The following is an 18,723-nucleotide window of genomic DNA, read 5'->3' as shown; positions in this document are numbered from 1 at the left end:
TCGGCGTCTGCGATAACAGATGAGTGGTTAGCAGGCCGGGGAGCGGAAGGAGCAGCGTGGTGGCCTATCACTCCAGGGAGCAGCACATGCCGGAGCAGGAGAGCAACTGCAGTGAAAAGGGACGTCATCAAGGTCCAGGTCGGTGATTGGAGCGTGGGCAGGTACTGCAAGAGCGGCGAGGTCGGGGAGAAGGAGCGGTGAGAGATTGTAGAGGGACATGATCGGGGCCCAGAAGAGGCAAGGGCCCAGGGGCAGCACGGGCCAGCCCACACTGCGATATGTGTGCGCACTAGGTCCGTGCAGCAGGTCTCCAGTTGTCTTGGTTAATCCTTGCTACTGGGCCAAGACCTAGCTCTGTCCAACCCGTGTGGTGGCTGGTGTGCAACGGCCACCACACGTTTAAAAAAAAAAAAATCCAAGCACTGGCATCTTTCACCCTTCAAGATTTAGTTCGGACCTGAAATTTTAGGTCCTTCATTGAAACACCTGTGAACTTTTTGACGTGGAAGCAAGTCATCCTCGATTCGAGGGACTGCCTATGATGATGATGGTTAGCAGCAGGGGAGGGGGCAGGATGACTTGAGGAAGGTCACATATCACAGGCTCATTTGAAGGACCGCCGCTACTCCATTATATTTAGTCCAGAGACACTGCATCACATTGAACCCAATCCAGCCCAGGGAGTATGCAGGACTTACCCTCAGGACGCAAGCAGGGGTCAGCGCCACCACTGGCAATTGCCTGACCTGAGATGCCGATGAGGCCTGCCACTTGCTCCTCCAGGTCCGTAAGTGGCAGGGTCTGAGGTGGACTGCCGCCTGTCCTCAATTGCTCGCGGCGATTGTGGGAGGACTTTGTCTGCAAAGATTAAAATGGGAATGGTTACCAGAGTGTCCATCAGTTCCTGTGGCACACACAGATAGCCACCAAAGCATTATACCATACTGTCTGAATGTAATACAGTCCTCTGTTTAAAGCCTTGGAAGTTGCACATGGTTAATCAGGAGGACATCGAAGTGCAGAAACATCTTATAAGATCTCAGAAAGCAATCTTAATAATCATTCATGGCAAATTGGGTGTCAAACTAAGCCTACCTATTGCATTTTAGGAGGCAACCCACAGAGTGCTCAGACAGCAACAGCATGAGAACAAATAGTGTGTCAGATTTATAATTTAAGTAATAAAGGAGTGCATGAATAAAAATTGTACTCTTAATGACCATCGAAAGATCATTGAACATTTTCTGGCACTGTATACAGTATATGAGGCAGAGACCTCCTCAGCAATCTCCCTCCAGAATCTGTTAAAATTCGCTGGCGGGGGTCTAGATCCACCCTTTCTATGTAGTTCCTGCCATCTCCTCTCCACAGCCCCCACAAGAGCTTCATTAGCCTCCTGTGTAAATCGTCTCGCACGCTGCTTGCTGTCTTCCTTCGCCATCATCAAAATCGAATAATAAAATGGCTCATTCAGGTGTACTGCGCATGCGCGCGGCCACGCCCTGCATTAGCATTTGCGAACGGACAGCAGACCAGAAGCACGGGAAAAAAAAAAAAATTTGCACATGCGCAGAACAGCCGATTTTTTTTTCATGGTTAGACCTTTTGGCTCCGCTGCACAAATTCTGTCGTGCAACACTGGAGTTCACGCTTTTCCGGGCACAATCGCAAAATGCCAAAAATCCAGCCCAAAGTCTATCTCAATGTATTTTTCTCTAGGCCAAATATCCTCCTTGAAGTTAGGGGGGACCAAAAGGCTACATAATACTTCAGGTGCGATTTTGCCAAAGCCTTATATAAATAACTTCTTATAATGGCCCTAGTTTCTTTACGAGACAAAAAAGCCCAAGACCCTGTTTTCTGGCACTTGACACGGAGCTTGAACCTTTATGGAGCGATTAAAGACTACTCTCAAGTCTCCCTCCTTTCCTGTCACTTTTCATTTACATCCACTCGTGCTACACACTATACCTGAATTCTGTGTACCTGTGTATACAACAATGACAGTCAGGAAGAAACCCGCTGGTCCATCCAGCCTGTCCCACACAACAGCAATGCCTTGGCATGTACTTCCAGGCTTTGTTGCTTTGTGATTGTTTAGTAAGGAGGTGTACAAGAGTGATTTTGATTGACTCTACTTGGTATTTCCACATGACCTGTCATTTTGGTACACCAGTGTTCTTCTATACCAAGCTCCCGTCCATCCCCCCCACCCTCGGCAGAGTTGAAGCATATTGTACCCCGGTCACTTCTCCAATCCACAACTTGCCCTTCCCCTTGAATGGCAAAACATCACTCACTTTGATAAAACTGTCTTAACCCCAGATACATATGTGTTTAATAAACTGCATGAAGGTTCAGTTTGTGTGTACTGAACTTTACGCTAAGGATGGTGGGAAATACTTCATGTTTGAATTACTCCCCGATATCTATTAAAAAAATTATATCGATATAATTAGAAACTAGCAGATCATCATGGAAACTATTCTAACTCAGTAGAACTGGAGCAAACTAAATGCCAAAAATTGCAATTTCTAAGATGTTCGATTCTAAACTAGTTGCTCTAAAAAAAATAGGAGCAACTCAGGCCGAAACTTGAGCCCTATAATAGTATTATCAGTAAAATGTGACCGGAAGTAAATGTCACGTAGGAAGTGCATGCTCTACACAAGACTTTTAATATTTTATAGATATTCCATTCTGTTAAAAGGAAACTTCTAATTTCTCACCAGGGAAAGCCTTCCTTCCAAGCCATTCCATTGATGTCACTAATTGTGAAGAACTGCCTACTTTCCCGTGTGGCTCCACTCACTTCTATAGGGATTGCCAGTATCCAAACTATAACCATATTTTCGGGGGTTTTGGTAGATCTGGATCAGCTCCCAGGCCGGTTGGATATGGTGGTCCTCATGAAATGAATAGAGCTGTTCTGGGATTTAGGTGGCACGTCCTCACCTGTAATGTCACTAGAGCACACATAATGGCCCGGAATTTGTGATAGTAATAATGGCGAGGCTGTCAGGCTGTAAAACTAACAGCAACTTCTGATGTCCGCACCTGCGTGGTCAGTGATGCCCTGCTCCTCCACAGGGTGCGCTGTTGCAGTCTTTGCAGATGGAATCATTTCGAAATCACTGATTTATGAACTAAAACTATTTACACACTATTCTTGCTGTAAGGAGCAATGATAAAATTAAGCCTTTTTCAGTCAGGAGTAACTTTGTTTTTAACGGCGTACTAAGTCATAATTACTGCTGAAGAACCTCTCTGACCCTGAAAAATTAACTTTGCAAATGTGGAGTTTCATTCCCTCAGAAGAACTTTTATAAATTGCAGATTTTTAATAGAATAAAAAAAGTTTTTCTGATATTGACATTTCTCCCTTAACCCCATATGTATGCCCCAATCCTTATTTCGCTTTCTGATTTAAAGGTGATTTATATTCCCTGGTTTTTACTTCCTGCTTTGGTGTCTGAGAATTCTTCAAGCTGATTGGCTGATCAGCCTGCTTGCTGGACGCCACAGATCCCTTGTAGAGGTGCCAAGTTGAAATGGATGTCAGAACAGAGAAAGTATGCGCTCTAGAGCCTGCTAAATCTTTGCGGTCAGCTTTTTTGAGGTTGATGGTGAGCACCGTGCCTTCGCCGCTGACCGCAAAATCCGGGCCATTAGGTTTCCATTAGGGTGAGAAGTTTTGAAACTGGGTTTTGAATGGAATTTATTTCTAATTTATATATTTTATTTACTTATTAAGGGAGAACTTTGAATAAAAATCCTAAAATGTTGTTCTTTGGTTAGAGAAGTGAAATGTCATTATTCCAAGATGGAAGCATACATGAAAGTTGAGAAACCGTATCAGTCTTAACCATCAGTTAAGGAATAAATCATTGATCCTGTGTACTGCTCTCCTAGGTGGCCTTATAACATAATTATAACAATCCAAAAACATAGAAACATAGAAATTATGCAGGAGCAGGCCATTTGGCCCTTCGAGCCTGCACCGCCATTCAATAAGACCATGGCTGATCATTCAACCTCAGTACCCCTTTCCTGCTTTCTCTCCATACCCCTTGATTCCTTTGGCCGTAAGGGCCATATCTAACTCCCTTTTGAATATATCTAGCGAACTGGCCTCAACAACTTTCTGCGGTAGAGAATTCCACAGGTTAACCACTCTCTGAGTGAAGAAGTTTCTCCTCATCTCAGTCCTAAATGGCTTACCCCTTATTCTTAGACTGTGACCCCTGGTTCTGGAATTCCCCAGCAATGGGACCATTCTTCCTGCCTCTAACCTGTCCAATTTGACAGGTTAGAATTTGATATATTTCTATGAGATCCCCTCTCGTCCTTCTAAACTCCAACGTATAAAGGCCCAGTTGATCCAGTCTCTCCATATGTCAGTCCAGCCATCCCGGGAATCAGTCTGGTGAACATTTGCTGCACTCCCTCAATAGCAAGAACGTCCTTCCTCAGATTAGGAGACCAAAACTGAACACAATATTCCAGGTGAGGCCTCACCTAGCCCTGTACAACTGCTCCTATACTCAAATCTCCTAGCTATGAAGGCAAACATACCATTTACCTTCTTCACCACCTGTTGTATCTGTATGCCAGCTTTTAATGACTGATGAACCATGACACCCAGGACTCGTTGCACCTACCCTTTTCCTAATCAGCCGCCATTCAGATAATATTCTGCTTTCGTGCTTTTGCCACCAAAGTGGATAACCTCACATTTATCCACATTATATTGCATCTGCCACGTGTTTGCCACTCACCTAACCTGTCCAAGTCACCCTGCAGCCTTTTAGCATCCTCCTCACAGCTCACACCGCCACCCATCTTAGTGTCATCAGCAAACTTGGAGATATTACACTCAATTCCCTCATCCAATCATTAATGTATATTGTAAATGGCTGGGGTCCCAGCACTGAGCCCTGTGGCACCCCACTAATCACTGCCTGCCATTCTGAAAAGGACCAGTTTATCCTGACACTCTGCTTCCTGTCTGCCAACCAGTTCTCTATCCACGTCAGTACATTACCCCCAATACCACGTGATTTAATTTTGCACACCAATCTCTTGTGTGGTACCTTGTCAAAAGCCTTTTGAAAGTCTAAATACACCACATCCACTGGTTCTCACTTGTCCACTCTACTAGTTACATCCTCAAAAAATTCCAGAAGATTTGTCAAGCATGATTTCCCCTTCATAAATCCATGTTGACTTGGACCTATCCTGTCATTGCTTTCCAAATGTGCTGCTATTTCATCTTTAATAATTGATTCCAACATTTTCCCCACTACTGATGTCAGGCTAACCAGTTTATAATTACCCGCTTTCTCTCTCCCTCCCTTTTTAAAAGGTGTTACATTAGCTACCCACCAGTCCATAGGAACTGATCCAGAGTTGATAGTCTGTTGGAAAATGATCACCAATGCATCCACTATTTCTAGGGCCACTTCCTTAAGTACTCTGGGATGCAGACTATCAGGCCCCGGGGATTTATCGGCCTTAAATCCCATCAATTTTCCTAACAGTTTCCCACCTAATAAGGATATCCTCCAGTTCCTCCTCCTCCCTAGACCCTCGATCCCCTATTACTTCCAGAAGGTTATTTGTGTCTTCCTTCGTTAGACAGAACCAAAGTATTTGTTCAGTTGGTCTGCCATTTCTTTGTTCCCCATTATAAATTCACCTGAATCCGACTGCAAGGGACCTACGTTTGTCTTCACTAATCTTTTTCTCTTCGCATATCTATAGAAGCTTTTGCAGTCAGTTTTAATGTTCCCGGCAAGCTTCTTCTCGTACTCTATTTTCCCCCTCTTAATTAAACCATTTGTCCTCCTCTGCTGAATTCTAAATTTCTCCCAGTCCTCAGGTTTGCTGCTTTTTCTGGCCAATTTATATGCCTCTTCCTTGGATTTAACACTATCCTTAATTTCCCTGGTTAGCCACGGTTGAGCCACCTTCCCCGTTTTATTTTTACTCCAGACAGGGATGTACAATTTCTGAAGTTCACCCATGTGATCTTTAAATGTTTGCCATTACCTATCCACCGTCAACCCTTTAAGTATCATTTGCCAGTCTATTCTAGCCAATTCACGCCTCAAACCATCGAAGTTACCTTTCCTTAAGTTCAGGACCTTGGTTTCTGAATTAACTGTGTCACTCTCCATCTTAATAAAGAATTCTACCATGTTATGCTCACTCTTCCCCAAGGGGCCTTGCACAACAAGATTTCTAATTAGTCCTTTCTCATTCCACATCACCCAGTCTAGGATTCAGATAATATTCTGTCTTCCTGTTTTTGCCACCAAAATGGATAACCTCACATTTATCCACATTATACTGCATCTGCCATGCATTTGCCCCTCACCGAACCTGTGCAAGTCACCCTGCAGCCACTTAGCATCCTCCTCTCAGCTCACACTGCCATCCAGCTTAGTGTCATCTGCAAACAATAGTGTTCAAAAGGTCAAAGCTGAAGTTTAACGGAAGAGAAATCACTTGATTGATGTTTGCAATATAAAATCACATGTTTACCTTTTTCACTGCCAAGCTGGTTTATTTTGTTAAACAAAGTGCCTCTGATATTATCAAGTACTCCACCTAGTGGTCGGGTCAAGATGGAGAATTGTTCACAATTTTTCAATAATTAATTTGAAGAATACTCTAAGCGGAAATCATCACCATCATAGGCAGTCCCTCGTATCGAGGCTGACTTGCATCCATGCCAAAAAGGGATGAGTTCACAGGTGTTTCAATGAAGGACCTAATATTCCAGATCCCGAACTACATCCTGAAGGGTGGAAGATGCCTGTGCGTGGATTTTTTAAATGTGTGGTGGCCGTTGCAGACCAGCCACCACACGGGCTTGACAGAACGAGGTCTTAGTCTAGTGGCAAGGATTAACCAAGACAAGTGGAGACCAGCTCTGCTACACGGACCTAGTGCACACACATATCGCAGTGTGGGCTGGCCCATGCTGCCCCTGGGCCCAAAGCAGCAGTTTCCAGTTGCAGCATTAATTGACCAGTTTGTTCTTTATCAGGGTGCAAGTAAAATTGTGAGCTGGTTCCTGTCTTGTGAAATGGAAATCTACAGAGATAATATCAGGTGTGGCAGTTATTATGTTTACTGTACTTTCCTTTGTGCTCCTCAAATCTATTGTACATTATAATTGCCAGACCTAGGTATCACTAGGAGGAGTAGAATGGAAAAAGGTTATGGTACACTGGGGATGTACCGTGTAGAAGGTAAAGAAAAGTGGGGTGGGGTAAGGGGCTTTATGTTCTCCTGAACAGTTATATGGTATTTTTGATGTGTTTAACATCACTCTCCTTTAGCAGGCATTCTCTTGTGAGTCTAATGAACGTGATTTATGTGATTATTCATTAATTGGCTGAGAAGCCACATTTTTTTTTAATTACAATTGTGTTAACTCTATCTCTGTCACCTCTTTGCCCACAGGTTATTTGAAGTGTGTATATACATACATCACGTTTGTTCTTTCCTCCTTTTCCCCACACCCCTACTCTCTCTTTAAATATATAAAATTAATGCAGGTTCTGTTACAGTATCAACAGTCAGGAAGTATTTGTCGTTGGTATAATATGAAATTCACAATGAATGAATTTCAACCCAGATGGTTGTGGTTGTTGGAAGCCAATCATCTCTGCCTCAGGAGTTCCTTAGGGCAGTGTTCTAGGCCCAACCATCTTCAGCTGCTTCATCAATGACCTTCCCTTCATCAGAAAGTCAGAAGTGGGATGTTTGATGATGATGATCGCTGATGATTGCACAGTGTTCAGTTCCATTCCAAATTTCTTAGATATTGAAGCAGTCCGTGCCCGTATGCAGCAAGACCTGGACAACATTCAGGCTTGGGCTGATAAGTTGCAAGTAACATTCGTGCCACACAAGTCCAGGCAATCTCCAACTAGAGAGAGTCTAACCACCTCTCCTTGACATTGTGGCATTACCAGTGTTGAATCCCCCACCATCAGCATCCGATGGGGGTGGAGCAGGTTACCATTGACCAAAAACTTAACTCGACCAGCCACATGAATACTGTGGCTACAAGAGCAGGTCAGAGGTTGAGTATTCTGCAGTGAGTGACTTGCCTCCAGACTCTCGAAAGCCTTTCCAGAAGGCACAAGTCTGGAGTCTAATGGAATAGTCTCCACTTGCCTAGATGAGTGCAGCTCCAACAACACTCAAGAAGCTCGTCACCATACAGGACAAAGCAACAATTTGATCAGCACCCCATCCACCACCTTAAACATTCATTCCCTCCACCACCGTAACATGAAAGCAAGGCACCAAGGCTTCTTCGACAGCATCTCCCAAACCCACGATCTCTACCATCTAGAAGGACAAGGGCAGCAGGCGCATGGGAACACCACCACCTCCAAGTTCCCCTCCAAGTCACACACCATCCTAACTTGGAAATAGATCGCCATTCCATCATTGTCGCTGGGTCAAAATCCTGAAACTCCCTCCCTAACAGCACTGTGGGAGTACCACCTCGAGGACAATTAGGGATGAGCAATATTTGCTGGTTTTGCCGGCGCCGCCGCATCCCGTGAATTAATACATTTTTTTTAAGTGAAGTGTGTAAGCCTAATAGGTTTTTTTTCATGTTGCAGTGCCTGGAATTCTGGGATGTATTCAGGCCCTGGAGGTGCTGAAGATTGCATCAGGAATAGGATGTATCTTTTTATTTCCTTACCAGTCTGTTTTATTATTGAGAAACATAAACCAAATGTTAGCTCCTCAGCTGCAAAGGCAGCATTTGAGAAACCTAAAAAGTACTTTGGAATGTCCTACTGCATTGGGGGAAGGCAATGGATAATAGCAACTGCTAAACTTCAAAGTGCTGGCTGTAATAATAGATTGCAAGTGTGAATTAATTCAGTAGATTTTGAAAATCTAGCATTTTGAGTTAAATTACATCAAAGACAGAGTAACAGCAAGAGGGTGATTCAGGGCAATACTGCCACCATGTGGCAGTTGTCAGCTTTTGCTTGTAGCATCCCACTAGCTTGTCACTTTAAAATCTTTCATTTTTCACCCTTTCACTTTTTTCCTCCCCCCTCCCACCCCGGCCAATTTCTCCCATTTTCCCTCTCTCTTCCCAAACTGCTGGTTTGATGCGTAAAAATACATCAAAGATTGGTCTGGTCACAGCTGTGTCCATAACAGTCTTTAGATTTGTGGCAAAAGCAAAATACTGTGAACGCTGGAAATCTGAAATAAAACAGAAAATGCTAGAAATTCAGGCAGCATCTGTGGAGAGAGAAAGAGAGTTAACGTTTCAGATTGATTAATTTTCATTTGTGGTATTTGAATGAGTCTAAATGATACTTTTTCAGCCAGGTTGGTGCCAATTTCTTTGGATGTTATTCCCACCGTTAAATATGGGAGGCATAGAATGAAAATAAAATAAAATGCTTTTACTTTTCTCGAACCTCCTCCTCATTTCTCCTGAAGGCACTAACTCTTTGGTGCCATACCTTGATGCCAGTTGCCCTCACCCAGTTGGCCACTGTGTGAATCCTTGATGTGGATTGACGTGTATTTGAACTTGTATTCTTTTTCTTAAAATAGCTAAATAGATAGAATAGATTCTATGAGATAAAATGAAGGCGAATCCAATATTACTGATGCTACTTCTGATATTTGAGTACTTTAATCACTAAATCATATTATTTGTTGCAGCATCGGGGTACATTAGAGTGGTTAGTCCAGGGAGCGTGGAATTTCCTTGAACCTTTAGGAAGTCTCCGGGCAAACAAATGTTATTTTATTTCCACCTACTGCAGTCTGTTCAGATAAAGTTTATTTTATATATTTCACCCCTGCTTTTTGCTGGGCACAAAACATGCCCTGGCCATGAGGTTAGGCTGCAATTGTGGGCAGAATCTGCATTCCACAGCTCCATGCCACCAACAACAGCACATTGTACTTTTTTGTGTGATTTTGATTTGGTGAATGATGTTAATGCTAAGCAATAGGATGCCTTCAATATCAAGCAGTTTTAGGTAAAGAATAGCATACCAAACAATAGAGTAAAGCATTTTATCATACACTCACATGCCATTTACAATCTATATTAATGACCTGGAAGAAGGGACTGAGTGTAATGTAGCCAAGTTTGCTGACGATACAAAGATGGAAGGAGGACACAGCAAATCTGCAAAAGGACATAGACAGGCTAAGTGAGTGGGCAAAAATTTGGCAGATGGAGTATAATGTTGGAAAGTGTGAGGTCATGCACTTTGGCAGAAAAAAATCAAAGCGCAAATTATTATTTAAATGGAGAAAGATTGCAAAGTGCCGCAGTACAGCGGGACCTGGGGATGCTTGTGCATGAAACACAAAAGGATAGTATGCAGGTACAGCAAGAGATCAGGAAGGCCAATGGAATCTTGTCCTTTATTGCAAAGGGGATGGAGTATAAAAGCAGGGTAGTCTTGCTACAGCTATACAGGGTATTGGTGAGGCCACACCTGGAATACTGCATGCAGTTTTGGTTTCCATATTTACGAAAGGATATACTTGCTTTGGAGGCAGTTCAGAGAAGGTTCACTTGGTTGATTCTGGAGATGAGGGGGTTGGTTTATGAGGAAAGGTTGAGTAGATTGGACCTCTATTCATTGTAATTCAGAAGAATGAGAGGTGATCTTATCGAAACGTATAAGATTCTGAGGGGGCTTGACAAGGTAGATGCAGAGAGGATGTTTCTTTCCACTGATGGGGGAAACTAGAACTAGAGGGCATGATCTTAGAATAAGGGGCTGCCCATTTAAAACAGAGATGAGGAGAAATTTCTTCTCTGAGGATTGTAAATCTGTGGAATTCGCTGCCTCTGAGAGCTGTGGAAGCTGAGACATTGAATAAATTTAAGACAGAAATAGACAGTTTCTTAAATAAAGGAATAAGGGAGAGGGTTATGGGGAATGGGCAGGGAAGTGGAGCTGAGTCATGATCAGTTCAGCCATGATCTTATTGAATGGCGGAGCAGGCTCGAGGAGCCGTACGACCAACTCCGATTCCTATTCCTTATGTTCTTATGTTCCTGCACTGACCATCCCAAAGCTGTCTGAGCTAGATTGTGAATGGATGCCAAATTATGCTACTAAATTTTGTGATGTGGATCTATATCCATGAATGATGAACTAGGCTGAGATGGCCCAAACTTAGCTCATGTGAGAACCTTTGCAGCGAGCAGGGAGGAAGACTCTCATCCCATCGTCCGATTGTATTCCAAATCAAATCCCTGAGTGAAAGGAAATGTGCTAACCCAATGCACCACTCAGTCCCTGTACACTTTGTACTAACATGATTAAATCCTATTTGAAGACTAAAGATTGCCTAGCAGTTAAGAATTGATCTTATAAGGGCTCTTGTGTATTACTAAATCAAACAGCTTTCTTATTTAAATAGCTGAGGGATGAATTTTATCAGCTACCAGCTGTCTACACAGCAGGAGTCTTTCACTGGGAATAAGTTAACCTGTTTCCTGTGACAGAAATATGTTTTCCCAGCATGGTCCTTAACGATAACCTCTTCAGCATCTTACAGCCAACAGATGTTAGTATTTGATGCTCTGGAAGCTCGATTTCGCACCATTAAGCTTCGACCCAAGCAGCCAACATGTGCAGTGTGTGGTGAGAATCCAACAGTGAAAGATTTGATCGACTACGAGAAGTTCTGTGGCTCAGCAGCAACAGATCAGGTCAGAGCACTGTATTGTCAAACCGTAGAATGCATTAAAGAGGTCCAGCTGTGAAACAGCTTTTGTTTTTAAGCAACACACAAAAACAATTGAAAACATTGACTGCAGTTGGGCCGTTTGCTATAATTGCAATTTATTTCTCAGTAAGATAAACTAATTTTTGTTTTCACTTTCATATTTGAATCTTCTGCAGCATTTGTGGATGATAGTCATAAATAGTTTAATGCTTTCTTTCCTGATAGCTTTAATCCCTTGCCTCCATTCATTTCTTTTATTTCCAACTTTCAGTTTTCACCTCTGTTATGTCCCTTTTTTGGGTTCTCCAGCACTGGCACCATTTTTCAGCTGAGATTGAAAGAAGGTAACCTGTTCCCATCTGTAACTGTCTGGGTGGGTGGAAGTGGGTAACGGGGAAGAGTAATTTATTCTTTTGGGGAGAGAGAAAACTAGGAAGGTCTTCCTCCCCCTGTCTAAGTACCGTGTTTAGTGCCTCGCCTTGATGGAACACAGAAGGATCAAAACAGGAGTAGATCATTCAGCTCCATGAGCCTGTTCTGCCATTCCATTCGATCATGGCTGATCTGTACTTCAAATCCATTTACCTGCCTTTTCTCCCATCCCTTGATGCTTTTACCTAACAAAAATCTATTGATCTCCATCTTGAAAATTTCAACTGACTCAGCATCCACACAGTTTTGCAGGAAAGAGTTACAGATTTCCACTACCCTTCCTGATTTTGTTCTTAACTGGCTTGATCTAATTTTAAGATTATACTCCCCTGTTCTCGATTCTCTCACCAGAGGAAATTGTTTCTCTGTATCTACCCTATCGAATCCCTTTAACATTTTAAATACCTTGATTAGATCACCTCTCAACCTTCTAACCTCAAGGGAATACAAACCAAGTTTATGCAATCTGATCTCATAATTTAAACCCCGGCATTGTTCTAGTGAATCTGCCCTGCACCCTCTCCAAGGTGCCTGAGGTGCGGTGCCCAAAACTGAACAAAATACTCTAGATAGGCTCTGAGCAAGGCTCTGTACAACTGAATCATCACTTCTTCATTTTTGAATTCCAACCTCCTTGGGATAAAGGCCAACATTCTACTAACCTTTTCGATTACTTTTTGTACCTGTGCACTAGCTTTTAGTGATTTGTGTACATGGACACTTAAATCCCTTTGCTTCTCCACAACTCCTAGTCTTTCACTATTAAGAAAATATTCCAACTTGTACTTCTCAGATCCAAAGTGGATGACCTCACACTTCCCCACATTGAACATCATCTGCCATAGTTTTGCCCACTTAATTAGTCTTTCTGTGGGCCAAAATTTCCCCATGAGTTGCACCAGTTTTTTTGGTGTAACTTGATTTTTCTGGTGCAAATATGGCCATTTAATTTGCGCCAGTGTAAGTGAGTTAGGTTTTTTGTGAGGTCAGTTTTTTTTTTCAAAAGGGGGCATTCCTAGCCACTTACACCATTTATGCCAATTTGGCCAGAAAAAAGTTGTACTAAACTAACTTAGGGCAGCGTATGTGTCCACATTTGTCTGCACGGAAAGTCCTTACTTACAGTTAAGGAATCGGTGCAAGTAACTACATTTCAAGCACCACCAAGCACCAAACAAAGCACAAAAAATAATAAGCAATTAATTAACAAATAAAACAGAAGCAACCCTGCACCTAAAGCACCAAGGCCAAAGTTATAAGCAATCAATAAATAAAAAATAAAAAAAATGGAAGGAACCCTGCATCTAAACAACATTTCAAGCACCACCAAGCACCAAAGAAAGCACAAGCAGTAATAACAATTCAATAAAAACTCAAGAAGTGAAGTAAATAATTAAAGTAACAAATAAAAGTACTGTATCAAAAGTACCTTAAACTGAAGTCTGGCTGTGCTGGAGTCTGTTCGGCCAGGGCAAGGTGCGGGATACCGGCAAGCCCTTCGGCCAGGGCAAGAATCGGGAGAACACGGCAAGCTGTGGCGGGGAGGGGGAGGAGGGCGGGGGGGGAAGAGTGAGAAAGAATGTGGCAGGCGGGGGAGGGGTGGGGTGGGGTGGGGTGGAGAGTGAGAAAAAACGCGGTAAGCTGTGGGGGGGGGTAGAGAGTGAGAAAGAACATGGCAGGCTGGGGGAGAGGGGTCGCTGGTGGTGGAGGGTGGGAGGGAGGGAGAAGGCAGAACTCTGCAGGCTGTGCGGGGCGGGGGTGGGGGGTGCTGACGAGGAGGGATACAGATGCCACATGATTGAAGGGGAGGGGGAGAGAACAAAAGACCTTTGGGTTTTTTACCTTGTTTTGGGAGTGACAATTACTGGGCTGTGTGTTGTGTTAATGGAACATGATTCAGTTTCAATGTAAAAAATATTTTATTGAAAATTTTAGAATGTACACTTTAGTGTAATAAAATAAATTTTTTATCAAACTGTACTTTAATATGACTCTTTAAGATCACTTAAAAACTTGAAGATCACTTATAAACTTTGAAAGTTACAAAACAATTTCAATGTGAAAAATCTTACACTCTAAAATCACCTAAACTTCAAGATCACTTTTTAGGTGCGAAATTAAATAACTTACAAAATGTGAGAACATTTGCACTCTAAGATCACTTATAAGTTGTAAAGTTACAAAACTCACAAAACAATTTCCATTAGAAAAAACTTACACTCTTAAGATCACATAAAAACTTTAAGGTCACTTTAGTCTTGTAAAGTTACATCACTTACAAAACAATTTACATTTGAAAACAGTTACAAGAGTAAAATCAACAAAAACAACAGCAGCAAAGAAAGGCTGTACCCATCTTAGATCCGCATCTCGGTGAATGTGCACTGCTTCATGGGGGGGTGGTGGTTACAGCTTGGGTCTTTACAGATACTAGTGCGGGGATTGCCGTGGGAGTGGCAATGGATTGGCCTGGCTGTGTTCCCTTATTGCAGCAGCTACTTCCCTGATGGCTTGTGCCATCGTTTCGGCTGCCTCTGAAATTCCCTCCCTGATGGCCTGTGCTGTCGTTCGCGCTGCCTCTGAAATGTCCTCCCTCATGTCCTGTGACATTATTGCTATTTCTGCCGTCAGTGTCGTTGCCTCATCACCCACCCCACTGACGGTGTTCATGAGTGATCGGGTTAGCTCATTGGTCTCCATACCCAATGCCATCACCTGAGTTACATCTGTTGCACCCTCTAGCTCAGGACAGCGTGGTACATTTCTCCTTGGCCTCGCCCTGGGTCTGTCCAGCGGAATCCCTCCAATGTGAGGCGTAGGCTGGGAAGGTCTGGCCCTGGGTGTTCCATGCTGCATTCCAGCAGGAGTGGGACCCAGAACCTCGGACAGTGTGCCCCTAGATGTTCCATGTTGCATTCCAGCAGGAGTGGGACCCAGAACCTCAGACGGTGGGCCCCTGGGTGTTCCATACTGCATTCCAGCAGTACTGGGAGGTGCAGGCTGGGATATTGGGGCACTGAATGATCCATACTGCATTCCAGCAGCACTGGAACCCGCAAACTCTGGACTTTTGAAAGCATACAGCAGTTATGATGGGTGGCTTTAATCTACATATTGATTGGGTTCACCAAACTGGTAGCAATGCGGTGGAGGAGGATTTCCTGGAGTGTATTAGGGATGGTTTTCCAAACCAATATGTCGAGGAACCAACCAGGGAGCTGGCCATCCATCCTCGACTGGGTGATGTGTAATGAGAAAGGACTAATTAGCAATCTTGTTATGCGAGACCCCTTGGGGAAGAGTGACCATAACATGGTAGAATTCTTTATTAGGATGGAGAGTGATACAGTTAATTCAGAAACTAGGGTCCTGAACTTAAGGAAAGGTAACTTCGATGGTTTGAGGCGTGAATTGGCTAGAATAGACTGGCAAATGATACTTAAAGGACTGATAGTGGATAGGCAATGGCAAACATTTAAAGATCACATGGATGAACTTCAGCAATTGTACATCCCTGTCTGGAGTAAAAATAAAACGGGGAAGATGGCTCAACCGTGGCTAACCAGGGAAATTAAGGATAGTGTTAAATCCAAGGAAGAGGTATATAAATTGGCCAGAAAAAACAGCAAACCTGAGGATGGAGAAATTTAGAATTCAGCAGAGGGGGACAAAGGGTTTAATTAAGAGGGAGAAAATAGAGTACAAGAAGAAGCTTGTTGGGAACATAAAAACTGACTGCAAAAGCTTCTATAGATATGTGAAGAGAAAAAGATTAGTGAAGACAAACGCAGGTTCCTTGCAGTCGGATTCAGGTGAATTTATAATGGGGAACAAAGAAATGGCAGACCAATTGAACAAATACTTCGCTTCTGTCTTCACGAAGGAAGACACAAATAACCTTATGGAACTACTAGGGGACTGTGAGGGTCTAGTGAGAAGGAGGAACTGAAGGATATCCTTATTAGGTGGGAAATTGTGTTAGGGAAATTGATGGGGTTGAAGGCCAATAAATCCCCGGGGCCTGATAGTCTGCATCCCAGAGTACTTAAGTAAGTGGCCCTAGAAATAGTGGATGCATTGGTGATCTTTTTCCAACAGTCTATGGACTGGAGGGTCCCTAATGTAACACCACTTTTTAAAAAGGGAGGGAGAGGGAGAAAGCGGGTATTTATAGACCGGTTAGCCTGACATCAGTGATGGGGAAAATGTTGGAATCTATTATTAAGGATGAAATAGCAGCGCATTAGGAAAGCAGTGACAGGATCGGTCCAAGTCAGCATGGATTTATGAAGGGGAAATCATGCTTGACAAATCTTCTGGAATTTTTTGAGGATGTAACAAGTAGAGTGGACAAGGGAGAACCAGTGGATGTGGTGTATTTGGACTTTCAAAAGGCTTTTGACAAGGTCCCACACAAGAGATTGGTGTGCAAAATCAAAGCACATGGTATTGGGGGTAATATACTGACGTGGATAGAGAACTGGTTGGCAGACAGGAAACAGAGAGTCGGGATAAACGGGTCCTTTTCAGAATGGCAGGCAGTGACTAGTGGAGTGCCGCAGGGCTCAGTGCTGGGACCCCAGCTCTTTACAGTATACATCAGTGATTTAGATGAAGTAATTGAGTGTAACATCTCCAAGTTTGCAGGTGACACTAAACTGGGTGGCGGTGTGAGCTGTGAAGTGGAAGCTAAGAGGCTGCAGGGTGATTTGGACAGGTTAGGTGAGTGGGCAAATGCATAACAGATGCAGTATAATGTGGATAAATGTGAGGTTATCCACTTTGGGGCAAAAGCGCGAAGACAGAATATTACCTGAATGGCAGCAGATTAGGAAAAGGGGAGTACAGTGAGACCTGGGTGTCATGGTTCATCAGTCATTGAAAGTTGGCATACAGGTACAGCAGACGGTGAAGAAGGCAAATGGTATGTTGGCCTTTATAGCTAAGGGATTTGAGTACAGGAGCAGGGAGGTCATACTGCAGTTGTACAGGACCTTGGTGAGGCCTCACCTGGAGTATTGTGTTCAGTTTTGGTCTCCTAATCTGAGGAAGGACGTTCTTGCGAATGAGGGAGTGCAGCGAAGGTTCACTAGACTGATTCCTGGGATGGCAGGACTGACATATGAGGAGAGACTGGATCAACTGGGCCTTTATACATGGGAGTTTAGGAGGATGAGAGGGGATCTCATAGAAACATACAAGATTCTGACGGGACGGGACAGGTTAGATGGTGGGTAGAATGTTCAAGATGTTGGGGAAGTCCAGAACCAGGGGACAGAGTCTTAGGATAAGGGGTAGGCCATTTAGGACTGAGATGAGGAGAAACTTCTTCACTCAGAGTTGTTAACCTGTGGAATTCCCTGCCGCAGAGAGTTGTTGATGCCAGTTCATTGGATATATTCAAGAGGCAGTTAGATATGGCCCTTACGGCTAAAGGGATCAAGGGGTATGGAGAGAAAGCAGGAAAGGGGTACTGAGGGAATGATCAGCCATGATCTTATTGAATGGTGGTGCAGGCTCAAAGGGCCGAATGGCATCCTCCTGCACCTATTTTCTATGTTTCTATCCAATGTCGGACCAAACCTTAAACACTATGCAGGGACTGGGATGAACTGAAACCATGGATTGTCGACCCAGACCCTAAACCACTATGCAGGGACTGGGTTGAGCTGAAACCACGGAATGTCGAACCAGACCCTGGGCCGCGCTCAAACCACGGAATGACGAATCAGAAATCATGGAAGTGCTTGGCAACGCAAGTTCAAGATTCTCCCCTTCATACCTCTCCATGTCCACCCCCCGCCCCCCTACAAAGTTGGTCTGGCTCGCCCGCGTCTGAATCTTCTTCTTCTGTATCTTCAGGATTGGCATCAGGCTCTGCAAAATATAACAGAACAGGCAAATGGTTAGCAGCAGAGGAGGGGGCAGGATGAGTAGGCTCACACACAGCAGGCCAGGCAGAAGGTTGATTTGAAGGGCCACGAGTAATTTTCAGTACTTACCCTCTCCCTCGCGTGTGGGCCCCGCTTGTGCAGTACTGATTGCTTTTCTCCAGCTAGGACCCATCAAAGCAACGACCCTCTGTTCCAAGGGTGTCAATGGGTGCAGATTTGGCTGGCCTCCTCCTGTTCGAGTTCTTTCCCTTTTGTTGTGGGCCAATTTCTTCTGCAAAGATTAAAACATAACTTTTTAGAGAGGGTGTCTTTCTGCTGGGTGGGACATATATAGATGGTCACATTTACAGATGCAATTCCATTGACAAATGAAAATATTACTTACACTAACTGCTTGACCAAGGTCCTGCCATTTTTTTTACACTGCCTTCTACTTCTCATGGTATTCACCACTGCGCAGTAATCTTTTGCAAGTTTGTTCCAGCATTTATTAATTTCTTTGGGTGGCACTTTTACGCGACCTCTGTTGCTCATATCCAGCTCCTGCCATCTTTCCTCGATTATATTCACTAGTACCTCCACTTCTTGATGTGTGAAATTCTTCGTTCTTGGAGCACGGTGTGGTGTTGCATTGCTC

General features: G+C 43.6%; 1 protein-coding gene across 2 annotated transcripts in view; it reads left to right on the top strand.

Moving 5' to 3' along the window:
• The window catches only part of mocs3 (molybdenum cofactor synthesis 3), a 77,764-nt gene that overhangs the window by 31,176 nt on the left and 27,865 nt on the right, over positions 1 to 18,723 (top strand). For both annotated transcript variants that reach the window (XM_070889280.1, XM_070889281.1), the window contains exons 8-9: positions 8,652 to 8,714; positions 11,580 to 11,743. In XM_070889280.1, the coding sequence (XP_070745381.1) occupies positions 8,652 to 8,714; positions 11,580 to 11,743 (227 nt within the window). The remainder of the gene's footprint in view (positions 1 to 8,651; positions 8,715 to 11,579; positions 11,744 to 18,723) is intronic.

This window comes from Pristiophorus japonicus, chromosome 9, assembly GCF_044704955.1.
Source record: "Pristiophorus japonicus isolate sPriJap1 chromosome 9, sPriJap1.hap1, whole genome shotgun sequence".
NCBI lineage: Eukaryota > Metazoa > Chordata > Chondrichthyes > Pristiophoridae > Pristiophorus > Pristiophorus japonicus.
The sequence above is the reverse complement of the archived record's forward strand: the minus strand, read 5'-3'. Positions and strand labels throughout refer to the sequence as shown.